This window comes from Euleptes europaea, chromosome 5 (assembly GCF_029931775.1).
Source record: "Euleptes europaea isolate rEulEur1 chromosome 5, rEulEur1.hap1, whole genome shotgun sequence".
Classification (NCBI taxonomy): Eukaryota; Metazoa; Chordata; class Lepidosauria; order Squamata; family Sphaerodactylidae; genus Euleptes; species Euleptes europaea.
This window is the reverse complement of record NC_079316.1, coordinates 68,997,322-69,011,149: the sequence shown is the minus strand read 5'-3', so window position 1 is coordinate 69,011,149 and position 13,828 is coordinate 68,997,322. Positions and strand designations below refer to the sequence as shown.

Below are 13,828 nucleotides of genomic sequence, written 5' to 3'. Positions count from 1 at the left end.
TGTGTTCAGAGACAGTTTCTGGGAAGCGACTGGTAGAAGGCTATGGCCTCCTAGCCCTACCCCTTCTAGTGGGTTTACGGGGAACATCTTGTTAGCCATAATTCGTAACAGGATACTGAACAGGCTAGAACAGGCTTTGTCTGAGCCAGGTGTTCTCTTATGGACATGCGGAAAGTGGTTTTCAGATGTTGCAGTCTCCTCATGGAGATACCCTAGAGTGCCAGGCCAAGTCTAGCAACCAGCAGGAGGGGCCAGGGACATTGTGAGGGGCATTATGTGCATTATGATGTCACTCCTGGGGAATATCCTGAATGATGGTGGTAGCTCTAGGAATTGTTGAAAACTCTATGGTTTTACTGTAAAGTATTTGGTGATTCCTAGAGCTACTGCTGTTGCTTCCATGTATTCCCAGGAAGTGACATCATCATGCATGTGATTTTGGTAGTTTTCAAATTTTAAAATATTTTATTTATTTTAATTTTTCCTTGATGCCACTCTAAGCTGTGGTGGGGAACAGGAACTCAGGGCTGGGGATCCCCCCCAACCCAATTGGGGGCATGACAGCCCTAAGCTATCCCCATGGGGAAGCAGTTTTCAACAGATTAACTGCCAATCCTATATTTGAAGTGATTCTCATTGGAAAGATCTTAGGGGGAAAAGTGACAAAACAATCACCACATTGGTATTTCGGACCATGTAACTGAAGATGTCATCTGTTGTTAAAACATTAACATTCTGTATTTATTGATTTTACTTCTGAACTGCTTAAACATGTAATGAAGGCCTGAATGGAACAAGCATGCTCTGTAGAGTTTTATTTACAATAATATTACCCAATCAGATAATTTAATCCCTATGCTATTATGAGCTCTGACAATATCTTATTTTCACCTCTATTGAATATTTCCGCATTGCTGGTGTGATACCTTTTGCATAATCGGTTTCTTTCCCTTGAGCATAAGGACCTGACCAAGTGGAAGATCATTCTAATTAACAGCGTGATCCAAAACAGAGTTACACTCTTCTAAGTCTACTGAAGCTTAGAAGAGTGTAACACTGTTCAGAAGTGTACTGTTAAATGTCTTATAGGTTAAGTAGTTAGATATTACAATATACGGTGGAATGCTAACAGTTTCACCCAAAGCTAATTATGTTTGCTCCTTGAATGCATTTCATGAATTCAGTAAGAGCATCAGGTACAATCCAGTGAAATAAAGTGCACTGTTGAATGCATCTATTTAACTTTTTTTTACAGAAAAAAGTCAGCAGGGAAATAAGTCCCTGATTCATGAAAGATGAAATTGTGATAAGAGGTACTTATCCTAAACAAGATAGCAGACATGCCTTTGTTAATTGCTTTTTTTAATAAATGCTTTTGTTTTCGGAAGGAATGGTGTGACGAACAAAGAGTTAATCTTTGAGAGAAGCTCAGAGAAAGGGAGTGGGCAGAGCTAAGGAACTCTCTCAGTTCTGAAGGAACTGCATTCCGATTTTGGTACCCTGCGTGTTCAGTAGCTGTGTTTACTCCCGAAGACCATGGGCCTCTTGCCTATGTATTTGTGGAGCCGCTCCAGAGGACCTATCTCATTACACCTTATTCTGTCCTCTTTACAAAGAGCCCAGACTTCAATTCCTCGGAGTGATTCTAAAGGGCCTAAATCTTTCTCCAGATTCAGAGAAGCTGATCTTTCTCCTATCAGGTGCCAATCCTGATGTTACCTACAAAGTGTCACTCTTTACTTTAGCAGCGAAGAAAATCCGAGCTAATGCTGTTTCTAATCAGGGAAAGTAACATATTTAAATACTAGTTTCTTGTGGGTCAGACTGTTTTAAAGTTATTGTTGAAGGCTTTCACGGTCAGAGTTCATCGGTTCTTGTAGGTTATCCGGGCTGTGTAACCGTGGTCTTGGTATTTTCTTTCCTGACGTTTCGCCAGCAGCTGTGGCCGGCATCTTCAGAGGAGTGTCCTTCAGTGTTACTCCTCTGAAGATGCCTGCCACAGCTGCTGGCGAAACGTCAGGAAAGATAATACCAAGACCACGGTCACACAGCCAGGATAACCTACAAGAACCGATGTTTTAAAGTTATTTTATGATATTTTATAATGTTTTGTGTGGTGGATTGTGATGGCCTTTGGCCGCAGACAATAAACTTTATCACTCTTAACACTCAGTAGCTGGGTTTGACTTTTGGAACTTGAGGGTTCAGATTTGCCTAAACTGGGGTAAAACAAATCCTGTGGAGTGACAGGCAGAGATTGAGAGGAAAGGGACCCATTCTCAGGTCACTGGAAGGGAATCGGCTCTGGGAAGAATGTTGTTAAGGGATTACTGCCACAGATGTGGGCTATACAGTGAGAACTAGAAGAGAGATTTGAGGAGAAATCCTCATTCTTCCCTGTTTCTCTGGGGAGGAGAGGTTGTATGATCTCTAACTTCTCTGTTAGCTAGGCAGCAGAGTCTGAATAGAAACATCTATAAGAAATTCTGGGAACTGAACTGAAATTGTGAACTTAATCTAAGAATTGTAATTCTGTACCATCTAAGCCATCTAAGATCTATGCCTTCTCTGAAGTGAAATTTATAAAAATAGCTGTGGTTCTAGGCATTTCTTAACTACAGTTTCTCCTCCAAATCTATCCCTTGTATAGTGTTTAATAAATCTCTGTTCTCTGTTAACTTGAAAAAGTTTCTGGTGTCTCATTTCTTCAGAGGTAAAAAAAAGTAAAAGGGAACTAAGAAGGAAAATAAAATAAAATTCCAAATACACATTCTGCCAAACAAACAAGCAAGCTCTCTCTCCCTCAGCATGCACCCAGAGGGATTGTGATAAATGGATTCCTGTAATTCATCTCTAAATTTCTACCTAGATTTAGGAGTTTCATCTGGTCTTGTTTCTGAAGGAACTAACACATTTAAGAACATTGCATTGTTCCAAATGGATATCAGAATTTTGTTCAAGGCAGTGTGCATGTGCAGGTTATTGCATTTTCAGTTCTTTCCATTTATTTGCATCTATGTTACATTTAGGTTCACTGACAACGAAAATGCGGATTTCATTTTTGAGGTCTAAGTATTTGTTTCTTTAATGCAAACAAGGTACATCCGCCAGATTCACTGTTCCACTCAAATTATGCTGCCATCTTTCTTGGCCTCCTGATATTTTTATATTCTTGGTCTCACAGATATCTTTCCCTAAGCTTCAGTTAATAAAACTGGCTTGGATCCAAGAACAATGAAATGTTTTCAGTTGCATTTGCTCTGGAAGAACTGGCTCTAAATATCTAAGCATCTACCTGCCTAAATTTTTATTCGGCTCTTTGTCCAAGGTGCTCAAGCAGCATATATGGTTCTCCCTTCCTTCGTGTTATCTTCACAACAGCTCTGCAAGGTAGTTTAGGCTGAGAGAAGGTGACTGACCCAAAGTCACCCGGTGTGACTGATGAAAGCAGGAGAGTGTGAATTTTGGAGATGGGATACCTACTTTCAATCCCCACTCTGCCAAGAATGCCGTTGAGTATCTCTCAACCTAATTCACTTTACATGGTTATTATTGGATGACAATTGTACTAAATTTAACAATAACAAACGCCTGTCAGGCCTTCACTGGTTCAGGCCTTTGCTCTTGACATAAGTAGGCCTGATGGCCTTGGTTCACATGCTTCTGCCAGACGGCCTTGGCTCTCATACTGGTATAATCTGTGTACAGTTCATTCGTCCTTGGTCTACGCTGCCTGTGCCTTATCTCGAAGTGACCTCACCTTGTTTTGATTTCTCTACCTCAAGTGTTCTTAAGCATGCATTTTCCTCTGTATCGTTATTAACAGCCTTCTTCGTTTTGTAGACAGTCAGTTCTTTTATTTACCTTTTTGCTCCTAATAAAGTAATATTGCTTCAGAGCTACCTGCTTGGATGAATTTGCTTTTGAGGGATGCTAGGGGTAAACGCCTGGTCCTGACAATGCCGCTGCAAGCTACAGCTATCAATATGAAACAGAAAATCCTCTCACACTATAGAGAACTGCAATGTCTAATTCTGCAAGGCCTTTATTTAAAGATAATCAACTACATAATCAACACATTCAGAGCTTAGTACAGTGTGGTTATTAGAGAAGTTGCCTATTAAGTGCAAAGTTTCGTTCTTCCAAAAAGGAGCTGACGATTTTCGCAGGTATAATAGGTTCAGATATATCCATGATCAGAAGGACATGGGATGATGATGATGATCAGAGGGTGAGAAAAGGATCAGATGCACCCAAGAATTCACACCTTATTTTGTACTTGAGTACCTAATTGTATATGAAGAAGAAAAGGATGAATACAAATAAAAGAATACAGAAAAAATGTCTGGGCAAATATAGAAGATTCTCACACAAGCTTTATATTAGCAATTTACAGTGCCATCCTGAGCAGAGTTATACCCATCTAAGTCCGATTGAAATTCCAGAGCCTTGGCCAAAGAAGGAATCTCCAGATAGTGAAAGTACCTCTTGACATCCAAAGGACTCTGCATGTGACTTTTCATTCATGTCCCAAGTCATGACAAAGACTACCCTAAATTCCCGAGTACTCAAAAAACAACATGCATTGCTCACATTGATCATATGTATTATCAATTAAATGGAATCTCCACGTGCACCTTCTATGCATATACCTACATATTTTCCACACCTTCTAATGTAATACACACTCTCCACAGAATGCGCTGTTTTGTCCAAGGCAGGGAAACCAATGACAGCTCAAATAAAGCAAACCTCTCCCAACGGTGCTTTATCAGGTTTCAGGAAACTGTGGGGGGAACTCCAGAGCCATGTTAAGAAACAACAGCTGTGGGATCCCTGATATTCTTGAACAATCTCCCGGAAGCTTCCAAACCTAGCTATCCTGTCATGATACAGAGGCTTTATAAAGTGCTCTCTTTCCCCACACTAGTTTTTATCAACTTGAAGATTTAAATTTATGATGTGAAGGCTAAAAAGTTCCTTCCACTCCAATGGGAAATTAAATTGCCTGTGTCACAAACTGAAATATTGCCTTATGGTTAGCCAAAGCAGGCACTTTCTAGCTCTAATGCAGGCACTTGACATCCAAGCTCACTACACACAATGTATCTTCCATATCCAAAATATCATTACAGATAGTTCCCAGTCTCCCATCATGATATACAGTAGTTATGAGGGTCATTAACATTTTATAATACTTTGCCCATTAGTAGATCTTGGCTACTGCCATTCTAAAATAACTTTACCAAAGTTGTCTCCAAAACTTTAGAAAGTTTATTTGATTAGAAGGTGAGTTATATTTGTCTAGACATACCTGAGCAGATGACGCCGGCATCTTCATGATGACCACAGTTATGTCTGCCCCAATGTGCGTGAGGGCACTGAGTCAAGAAGGCCTCATTTCCCTTGCAATGAACATCATCCAAACTAATATTGCCTGTGCCTTGACCAAAACGGGCATTTCCAGGTGCTGATTTTGCCATTCCACATCCAAGCTGTTGGCATACCACTTGTGCATCCTTCATGTCCCAGTTATCATCACAGACTGTTCCCCATGTGCTATTATGGTATATTTCAACACGACCTTCACATCTGTTGTTTCCATTGACTAGTCTTAAGGAAGCTGCATTGGAAATTTTTTTTTTTAAATACTTCATTTCGTTGAACTGGTCAAGATAAAGCTCATTAAACTTGCCTATTGATGCTAAATCATTCCCTTGATAGTATTGGTTAAATTTGACCTCAGCATTTCATATGAACTTAATTTCAAAATTAATTTTGGGTGGAATATCTCTTTAATAATTCTACAAATTATTTTGAGTTTAAAAAATTGGCACTAAAATGAATGTCTGTCTAAGGATAAAAAGTTTCAAAAACATGAGAAAAAGCGCATTCATATGCATCAAGCTGTTCAATAAGAATACAGGTTTTCTGTAATATTCCTTGATCTACAGATAAGACTAACAGGATGATGAATGGTTAACAACAATTTTAATATGAAGATCAACTAAAAGGAGTTGCTTAGCAGTCTGTAACAGCACAATCCTAAACAGAGATACAGTCTTCTAAGTCCACTGAAGTCAATTTTCTTAGAAGAGAGCAACTCTGTTTGGGATTGCATTATACTAGACTTAACTAAGTTCATGTATTCTTTGGGCATGTTCTTACACTACCAGTTCCCTAACAGCATTAGATGGAAGGTAATGTCTCTATACCATAAATTCAGTCAATATAGATACCAAAATTTGATTATTCATGATGATTAGAACTTCATAAATAAAAAAGGTAAAGGTCCCCTGTGCAAGCACCGGGTCATTCCTGACGCATGGGGTGATGTCACATCTCAACATTTACTAGGCAGACTTTGTTTACGCAGTGGTTTCCAAGTGCCTTCCCCAGTCGTCTACACTTTACTCCCAGCAAGCTGGGTCCTCATTTTACCGACCTTGGAAGGATGGAAGGCTGAGTCAACCTTGAGCCGGCTACCTGAAACCAACTTCTGTCGGGATCAAACTCAGATCATGAGCAGAGCTTGGACTGCTGTACTGCAGCTTACCACTCTGCGCCACGGGCTCCTTATTAGCACTTCATACTGCATTAAAATTAAAGTTAAGAAATATAAATGGTAAAGATGGTGACATTTTACAACAAATTTCCCTCAGAATCTATGCATAAAAATGGGACATTACAACAGATATTTGAGTTAGGTACTCCGTAATTATTCCCAAGAGAGCACTTCAAGGACTCAGCTGTGGCATTTGATTTGTAATGCAAATTAAATTGTATCTTGTGATATGTATTTGCTTTTATTCTTCCTTAGTAACATTCTTGAAGTGAGCAATAAAAATTAAAAAAATATAATTCAAGTTAAATGGGAAATTAGTGTTGTGGAGGCATACCTGAGCAGATGACACTGGCATCTTCATGATGACCACAGTTATGTGTGCCCCAAGATGCATGAGGGCACCGAGACAAGGAAGATTCACTTCCCTTGCACTGAACATCATCCAGGGTAATGCGGCCTAAACCTTGACCAAAATGGGCTTCTCCAGGTGCTGATTGCGCCGGTCCACATCCAAGTTCCTTGCATACAACCTGTGCATTGATAATATTCCAGTGATCATCACAAACGGTTCCCCAGCTGCCTTCATGATATATTTCAACACGACCTTGGCATCTGTTGGTTCCATTAGTTAGTCGCACTATTGAGGGAGTTCCTTTTGCAAACACAAACACAGAAAAAGTTCTTTCAAAACATGATTCATCATTTACTCAAAGTGGCCTGGTCAAAGAGTTGCATTTGTTTGTCTTGATCCTTGGAAGTGTGAAATTAGACCTCAAACCAATTTCCAGCAGTGCTGTTGCTAGAGCTGACATCAAACCACAGTTTGAATCTGGGTGCTCCCCAAAATACTAACTGGACCAAAGTAATGGTGAGCCACATAAAATATATTAGACAAGTGGGAACCGGCAAGGACTTGCAAGAGGCATCTCATTTCCCCCTCCCCCATCATTTCTTCTTTCCCTTTCCTGAAAGTCCCCATAGCCTCTCCCTTTTCCTGGTTCCTTCTCTCCTTCTAGAGTTGCCAAACTGGGGATCTCTTGGAATCACAATGGATCTCCCAATTAGAGTGATAAGTTCCCCTTAGGATTGCCAGCTCCAAGTTGGGAAACTCCTGGAGATTTGGGGGGGGGGGTTGGAACCTAGGAAGAGCAATGTTTGGGGAAGGAAGTGATTTCAGCTGGGTATAATGCCATATAGTCCACCCTCCAAAGCAGCCATTTCCTCCAGGGGAACAGATCTCTGTCATCTGGAGAGCAGTTGTAATTTTGGGTGACCCCCACCTGGAGGTTGGCAACCCTATTTCCCCTAGAAGAAATGGCTGCTATGGAGGGTGGAGTCTATGGCATTATACCCCTCTGAGGTTCCTCCTCTTCTCAAACTCCACCCTCCCCAAGCCCCACCCCCAAATCTCCAGGAATTTCCCAACCTGGAGTTGGCAACCCTATATCCTTCCAACCCAACAGCTAATCTACCTTGATCTGCCCCTCTGGATTCAGCTTTCCCTCCCCCCTCTCCCTGGCAGCCTAGGAAAACTGTAGCCCAGTTATGTGGTGCTGGCTACTGGGCCAGGCCAACTTGCATGGTAGGGAACCCTCAAGGAGTTGTGGGGGGCACCTCATATCCCCCTGTATCTCAATCCCTACACTATTTCCTCTTTCCCTTCTTCTGGCAGCCCCCATACCCTCTTCCCTTTTCCTGCCTCATTCTCTCCTTCTTAGCCATTCACCAACCTACCTTTTATCTGCCTCCCATCCTCAGCTATATTTATTATTGATTTACTTCATTTACACCCCACTTTCCTTCACAGTGGAGACAGAGACCCCACTCTGAAGCTCTAACTGCTACACTACACTGACTTTTGTAGGGTGGCAGACAGCCAGGCCTAGTTGAGTCATGCAATTTGGGGATCTCCCAGAATTATAACTGAACTCCAGATGACAGAGAGCTGTCCCCTGAAGAAAATGGCTGCTTTGGAGGGTGGACTCTATGGAGTTATATCTGGCTGAGCCCTCTCCTTTCCCCCAACCCTGCCTTCCCTAAACTCCACCCTAAAATCTTTAGGAATTCCCCCCAGGCCTGTCACTTCTGAGTCCTCTGTAAAAGATTAAAACAGACCTGAAAAGGGCCATGTTCCTCACCCTGTCTTTTACTGACAGAAACTGCTGTGGTTGCCTAGCAACTGCCATTGAGGGAATCTGTTTCTTAATTTTTTTTTTTAAAGATTTCACTTTTTTCTGCAAACCTGGGACATTTTTCAGGTTTGTAGAAAGATCCATCTTGCCCATTCACAGCTCCAATCACTGGATTTAAGTATCCTCTGATTTGGCTGACCTTGCTATTAGTTTATAGATGATATGCATTTAGACAGATGGGCACCAAAAATGGCAATCTGAGATAAACTCATGTTTATATCTCCAGCCTTTCGTATGGAAAAAAAACTGAATTCTGATTTCCACACCCATGAGAGTTGATGACCCAAAAATTGTGGTAGATTTTAGATAAATTGACAGTAACAAAACTCTAATTGAAAGGGAAGTTAACTTTCTGTAACTTAATGCAAACAGACCATGTTCATTAAAAGTGCAGAAAGCTGTATGTAATTCTGTGTGTGTGTGTGTGTGTGTGTGTGCGTGTGTGTGTGTGAAGGGCCGTCAACTCATAGCCGACTTATGGCGAACCCTTTTTGGGGTTTTCATGGCAAGAGACTAACAGAGGTGGTTTGACAGTGCCTTCCTCTGCATAGCAACCCTGGACTTCCTTGGTGGTCCCCCATCCAAATACTAGCCAGGGCTGACCCTGCTTAGCTTCTGAGATCTGACGAGATCAGGCTAGCCTGGGCCATCAGGTCAGGGCATGTAATTCCCTAGGTTTTCTATATTATCTGTTACGATGAACTGTATAAAGACTCATAATGTACTTTGTCAGAAATGAAGTGCCTGCAGTGTGTTGATACCTTCACAAATGACACCAGCATCTTCGCTGTGAACACAGTTGTGGGTGCCCCAAGGGGCATGACTGCACTGATCCAGGGAGCTTTCAGTCCCAACACACTGAACATTATCCAGGGAAATACTGTCTGAGCCCCGACCAAAGAAGGCACTTCCAGGTGCTGAGATTGCGGGTCCACATCCAAGCTGTCTGCATACAACCTTTGCATCATTCACAGCCCAGCCATCATCACAAACTGTTCCCCACATGCCATCATGATATACTTCAAGGCGACCTTCACACTGGTGGGTTCCATTAACTAGCCGCAAGTACGGTCCTTTGGGAAATACAAAAAAACAAAAATCCGTAATTGAAAATAATGCTTTATGTTGTCAAATAGGCCCTAAATGAAAAAAATTCCAAAGCATAAGAAAGCATTACTTATATGTATAAAGATATATATTAAAAGGAAGATTAATATTCCACAAAAGCAAGATATGGATATTGAATGCATATAAAATAAGTAGGCAATACCAGCTCATTTTGCTTAGTGTGATGAGCTTCTGGCCCAAAAACATAGGTGAGGTCCTGTTTTGCTGGTGGTATGGGGAGAGGCAATGGGCAAGGCCAAAACCTGTAAACGTCTCCCATAGCCACATAGTTTCTGAGGCTCCAGCATCAATAAGCAGGCTAGGCTTACTCCCAATGTGCTTGGCTGAGTACCGCCCTCCTCATCTCTTCCTTTCTTCTTTGCACACCATATTCAGAGGCAGGTATTTTGTTTAGCACTCAGGCTAAAAAGGTCTCAGTTGCTCCAGCTGACTGCTTTTTATCCAAGGTATGTTGCTCAGTCTCAAACATAACTAGTAGGATCACAATGCACAACACAGTTTGTGGTGCTCTAAATTGACCCCCTGGGGTTCCACAGAGGTTGGGGCCGATATAAGGCGGGTCCATGCTGGGGGTGCCAGGCCTTTGTCCCCCCCTTTGCTCCCCACACTCTTCCTTCTGCTTTCTCTGCTGCCGGAGGGGGGTGGGAGTCCCTCGGGGGAGCTTGGCCTTGGCCTCAGGATAGGGAGGTAGGAGTTTAACAGCACTCCTCTGCGTCCCCCGCAACCTTGGTCTGACCATCCATCTCTCTCCTGTGGACGGCCGAGACTGCCCTCTTCCCCCCCAGCCATTGCCACTGCTTCCCTTATATAGGGGAAGTCCCAACTTTCTCCTCCCCCTTCCACCCCATGGGCCCCGCCCCTTCCCAAGGACATAAGGGCCTGGCCAGGGGCTTCCTTTTGATTATTCGTGCGTTTTGCAACTGTTAGAGATCGCCTTGCTCTCTCCCCTTGCTTTGCCTGCATTTTCAAGATTCTGGCTAAATAGGGTTGCTAACCTCAAGGTACTAGCTGGAGATCTCCTGCTATTACTACTGATCTCCAGCACACCGAGATCAGTTCACCTGGAGGAAATGGCCGTTTTGGCAATTGGGCCCTATGGCATTGAAGTCCCTCCCCTCCCCAAACCCCGCCCTCCTCAGGCTCCACCCCAAAAACATCCCGCCGGTGGCAAAGAGGTACCTGGCAACCCTATGGCTAAAGCAGCATCTGCAAAATGCAGGCAAAACACAGGGGGAAAGTGAGGCGACATAATCAAAAGGAAGTCCCAAAGCAGTTGGTGGGGGTGACCGCAGGGAAATGTCCCTGCATAAAAGGCAGGGACATTTCATTCTTCTTCTTCAAAAAATAAAAAGGCCTAGTGTAGCCATGAGCAAATGCCTGGAAATGCATTGTGTGTGCCACAGCACTCATGGCTGCCACACTGGGGATCGTTACTATAGAAGCAGTGGAGAACTGAGACCTTTCTTCTTCATTGAATCACATATGAGGCAGCTGCTTTATTGCAGGCAGTTCAATATGCAACACTGTGATCCAAGTTGTTTCTTCATGACAATTATGACTGTTGATTTCTTATGCCATTGCTGTATTGTGAAGAAGATTTGATTGAAACAGGTTATTATTCTACATGCATTATATTTACATCATTGCTAAAGGTGACTTTGTATATTTCATTTATGTTTGCTCTACACAATGTAACTAGTTTACGTATAGGTTTTCTAGTACTTTGTACTTTTTAATTTTCATTTCATAAAGGACTGTGTCTGTTTCCTTAGTTGAAAAATAGGCCAAGACAGAGAGAGGGAGAAAAGTTGCAAATGTCATTTTGCCAAGTGAAGAAAATTTGGACTGAGCTTCTGTTCCTTTAGTATTTAGCTTGGGTGTGTTCAGCCATAAACCAAAGGGCAACAGTCAAACAGTTCTTGGTGCTTTGTTGGAGCACTCTAATGTAGGGTTGCCAACTTCAAGGTACTAGCTGGAGATCTCCTATTACAACTGATCTCCAGCCAAAAGAGATCAGTTCACCTGGAGAAAATGGCCACTTTGCCAATTGGACTCTATGACACCGAAGTCCCTTCCCTCCCCAAACCCCACCTTCCTCAGGCTCTGCCCCCAAAACCTCCCACCGGTGGTGAAGAGGGACCTGGCAACCCTACTCTGATATATAAAGGGGGGAAGTATCACATTAGAATGTTGAAAAAGTCCATTGCAGCACACTGATCTGGCTGTTGTAGTTTGCTTGCTATTTCTAATTATAAAGCACAGCAAAATTAAATTTGTGCAATATACAATTTTATCATATTTAAAGACCACTGTGCTATTCAAAGCATTAAACAAAAGCCTTTGTGAAATGAAATTTTAAAATTTAACCATACCACAGACAATGCTTGCAATCTTTTCTTTTTAAACACCCTTTTAAAGTTTTGTAATGAAGCACTTCCTGGCTGCTGTGGATTAGCTGCTTTTGGCAAAGGTGAGAAGGCACTCTGCTAACCGCTGTGCCAGTCTACTCTCTACTGTTCTTCCTGGTGCTGGTGTAGAGTTGCCAACCTCCAGGTACTAGCTGAAGATCTCCTGCTATTACACATGATCTTCAGCCGATGGAGATCAATTCACCTGGAGAAAATGGCTGCTTTAGCAATTGGACTCTACGGCGTTGAAGTCCCTTCCCTCCCCAAACCTTGCCCTCCTCAGGCTCCGCCCCAAAAATCTCCAGATATTTCCCAACCTGGAGCTGGCAACCCTACCTGACAGTAAAATAGTAGAACCTAGTCCCTCTCACATTAAGGATTAGGACTGTTTGAATGCTTAACAAATTCAATAAATAAAAATGATCAATAACTTACTGGATGTTGGTACAACAGAAGGTGATGTACGAGGAGTTACTGTTCCTGCTAAAATAAAAAAAAAGATAATTAATAAAAGTAACATACAGCCATGAAGAATTCGGCCACCATCCAATCAACACACAGTACTTGAAGGAAGGCCAGTCTCAGCAGCCCTTGCACACTTGAAACTGGCTGCCTAGAAAGTGTCAGAGCTTCAGATAGAAAGAAGTACTCCATGAACCTTTGATTGTACTGCTGACTTAGAGCAAGTTTGGGGTACTTGATTTTAAAAGTGCATTTTGAGGTAGAGAGTGATTTTCTTTTTAAATAATCACCAGTCGTGAGCAAGGAGCTGATTTATTGATGGGCGGCTCAGCTGGAGGGGAACCACAACTCTCACTGGTCTTTGCATGGACAAAATGCTGCCAGTCTAAGCAGACTGGTGGCCATTGCAGTCAATAAGGTAAGGTAATCAAATGGTAAGCTTATTTGTAAGAATAGTCTGTTTATATATGATTGGAATGTATATTTTGTTCACTTTTTAGATAAACCATTGGTTGTGGACTGGCATGGAGTTGAGACAGGCAGAGGAAAGTAGAACTTCACTGGATTATGTAAGAACATGCATGTACAACAAGCTGCCTATTGCACCACACTGTTCTCTAAGGAGCCCTGACCTCGATGGGCCCAGCCTAGCCCAATCTTGTCAGATCTCAGAAGCTAAGCAGGGTCAGCCCTAGTTAGTATTTGGATGGGAGACCACCAAGGAATGCCAGGGTTGCTGTGCAGAGGGGGGCCATGGGAAACCACCTCTGTTAGCCTCTTGCCTTGAATCCTCTGATGGATTGCCATAAATCGGCTGCGACTGGACAACCCTTTACACACACACACACATTCTTCAGGAAAGACAATGAAAAATTGACCTGCCAAGTAGGCTCAAGCAAAGCACAAACAGCCAAGCAGACAATTAAAAAATCTACTACTGCGTGTGACTGGTGAGTAGAACACAAGCCAATTTGGCAGGTATTCCAGCACCCCCAGGGCTCAGATCCTTAGGCCTGCCATATTAACTGTCATGACTGTAAAAAAGACTCACAATGACAGTCAGTTCACAACAA

At 42.4% G+C, this 13,828-nt stretch overlaps 1 protein-coding gene across 1 annotated transcript in view; it reads right to left on the bottom strand.

Moving 5' to 3' along the window:
* Positions 1–13,828, bottom strand: part of LOC130478326 (deleted in malignant brain tumors 1 protein-like) — a 377,479-nt gene that overhangs the window by 60,599 nt on the left and 303,052 nt on the right. Inside the window, 3 exon segments of the mRNA XM_056850473.1 lie at positions 5,315–5,644; positions 6,900–7,217; positions 9,519–9,830. Of these exon segments, the coding sequence (XP_056706451.1) occupies positions 5,315–5,644; positions 6,900–7,217; positions 9,519–9,830 (960 nt within the window).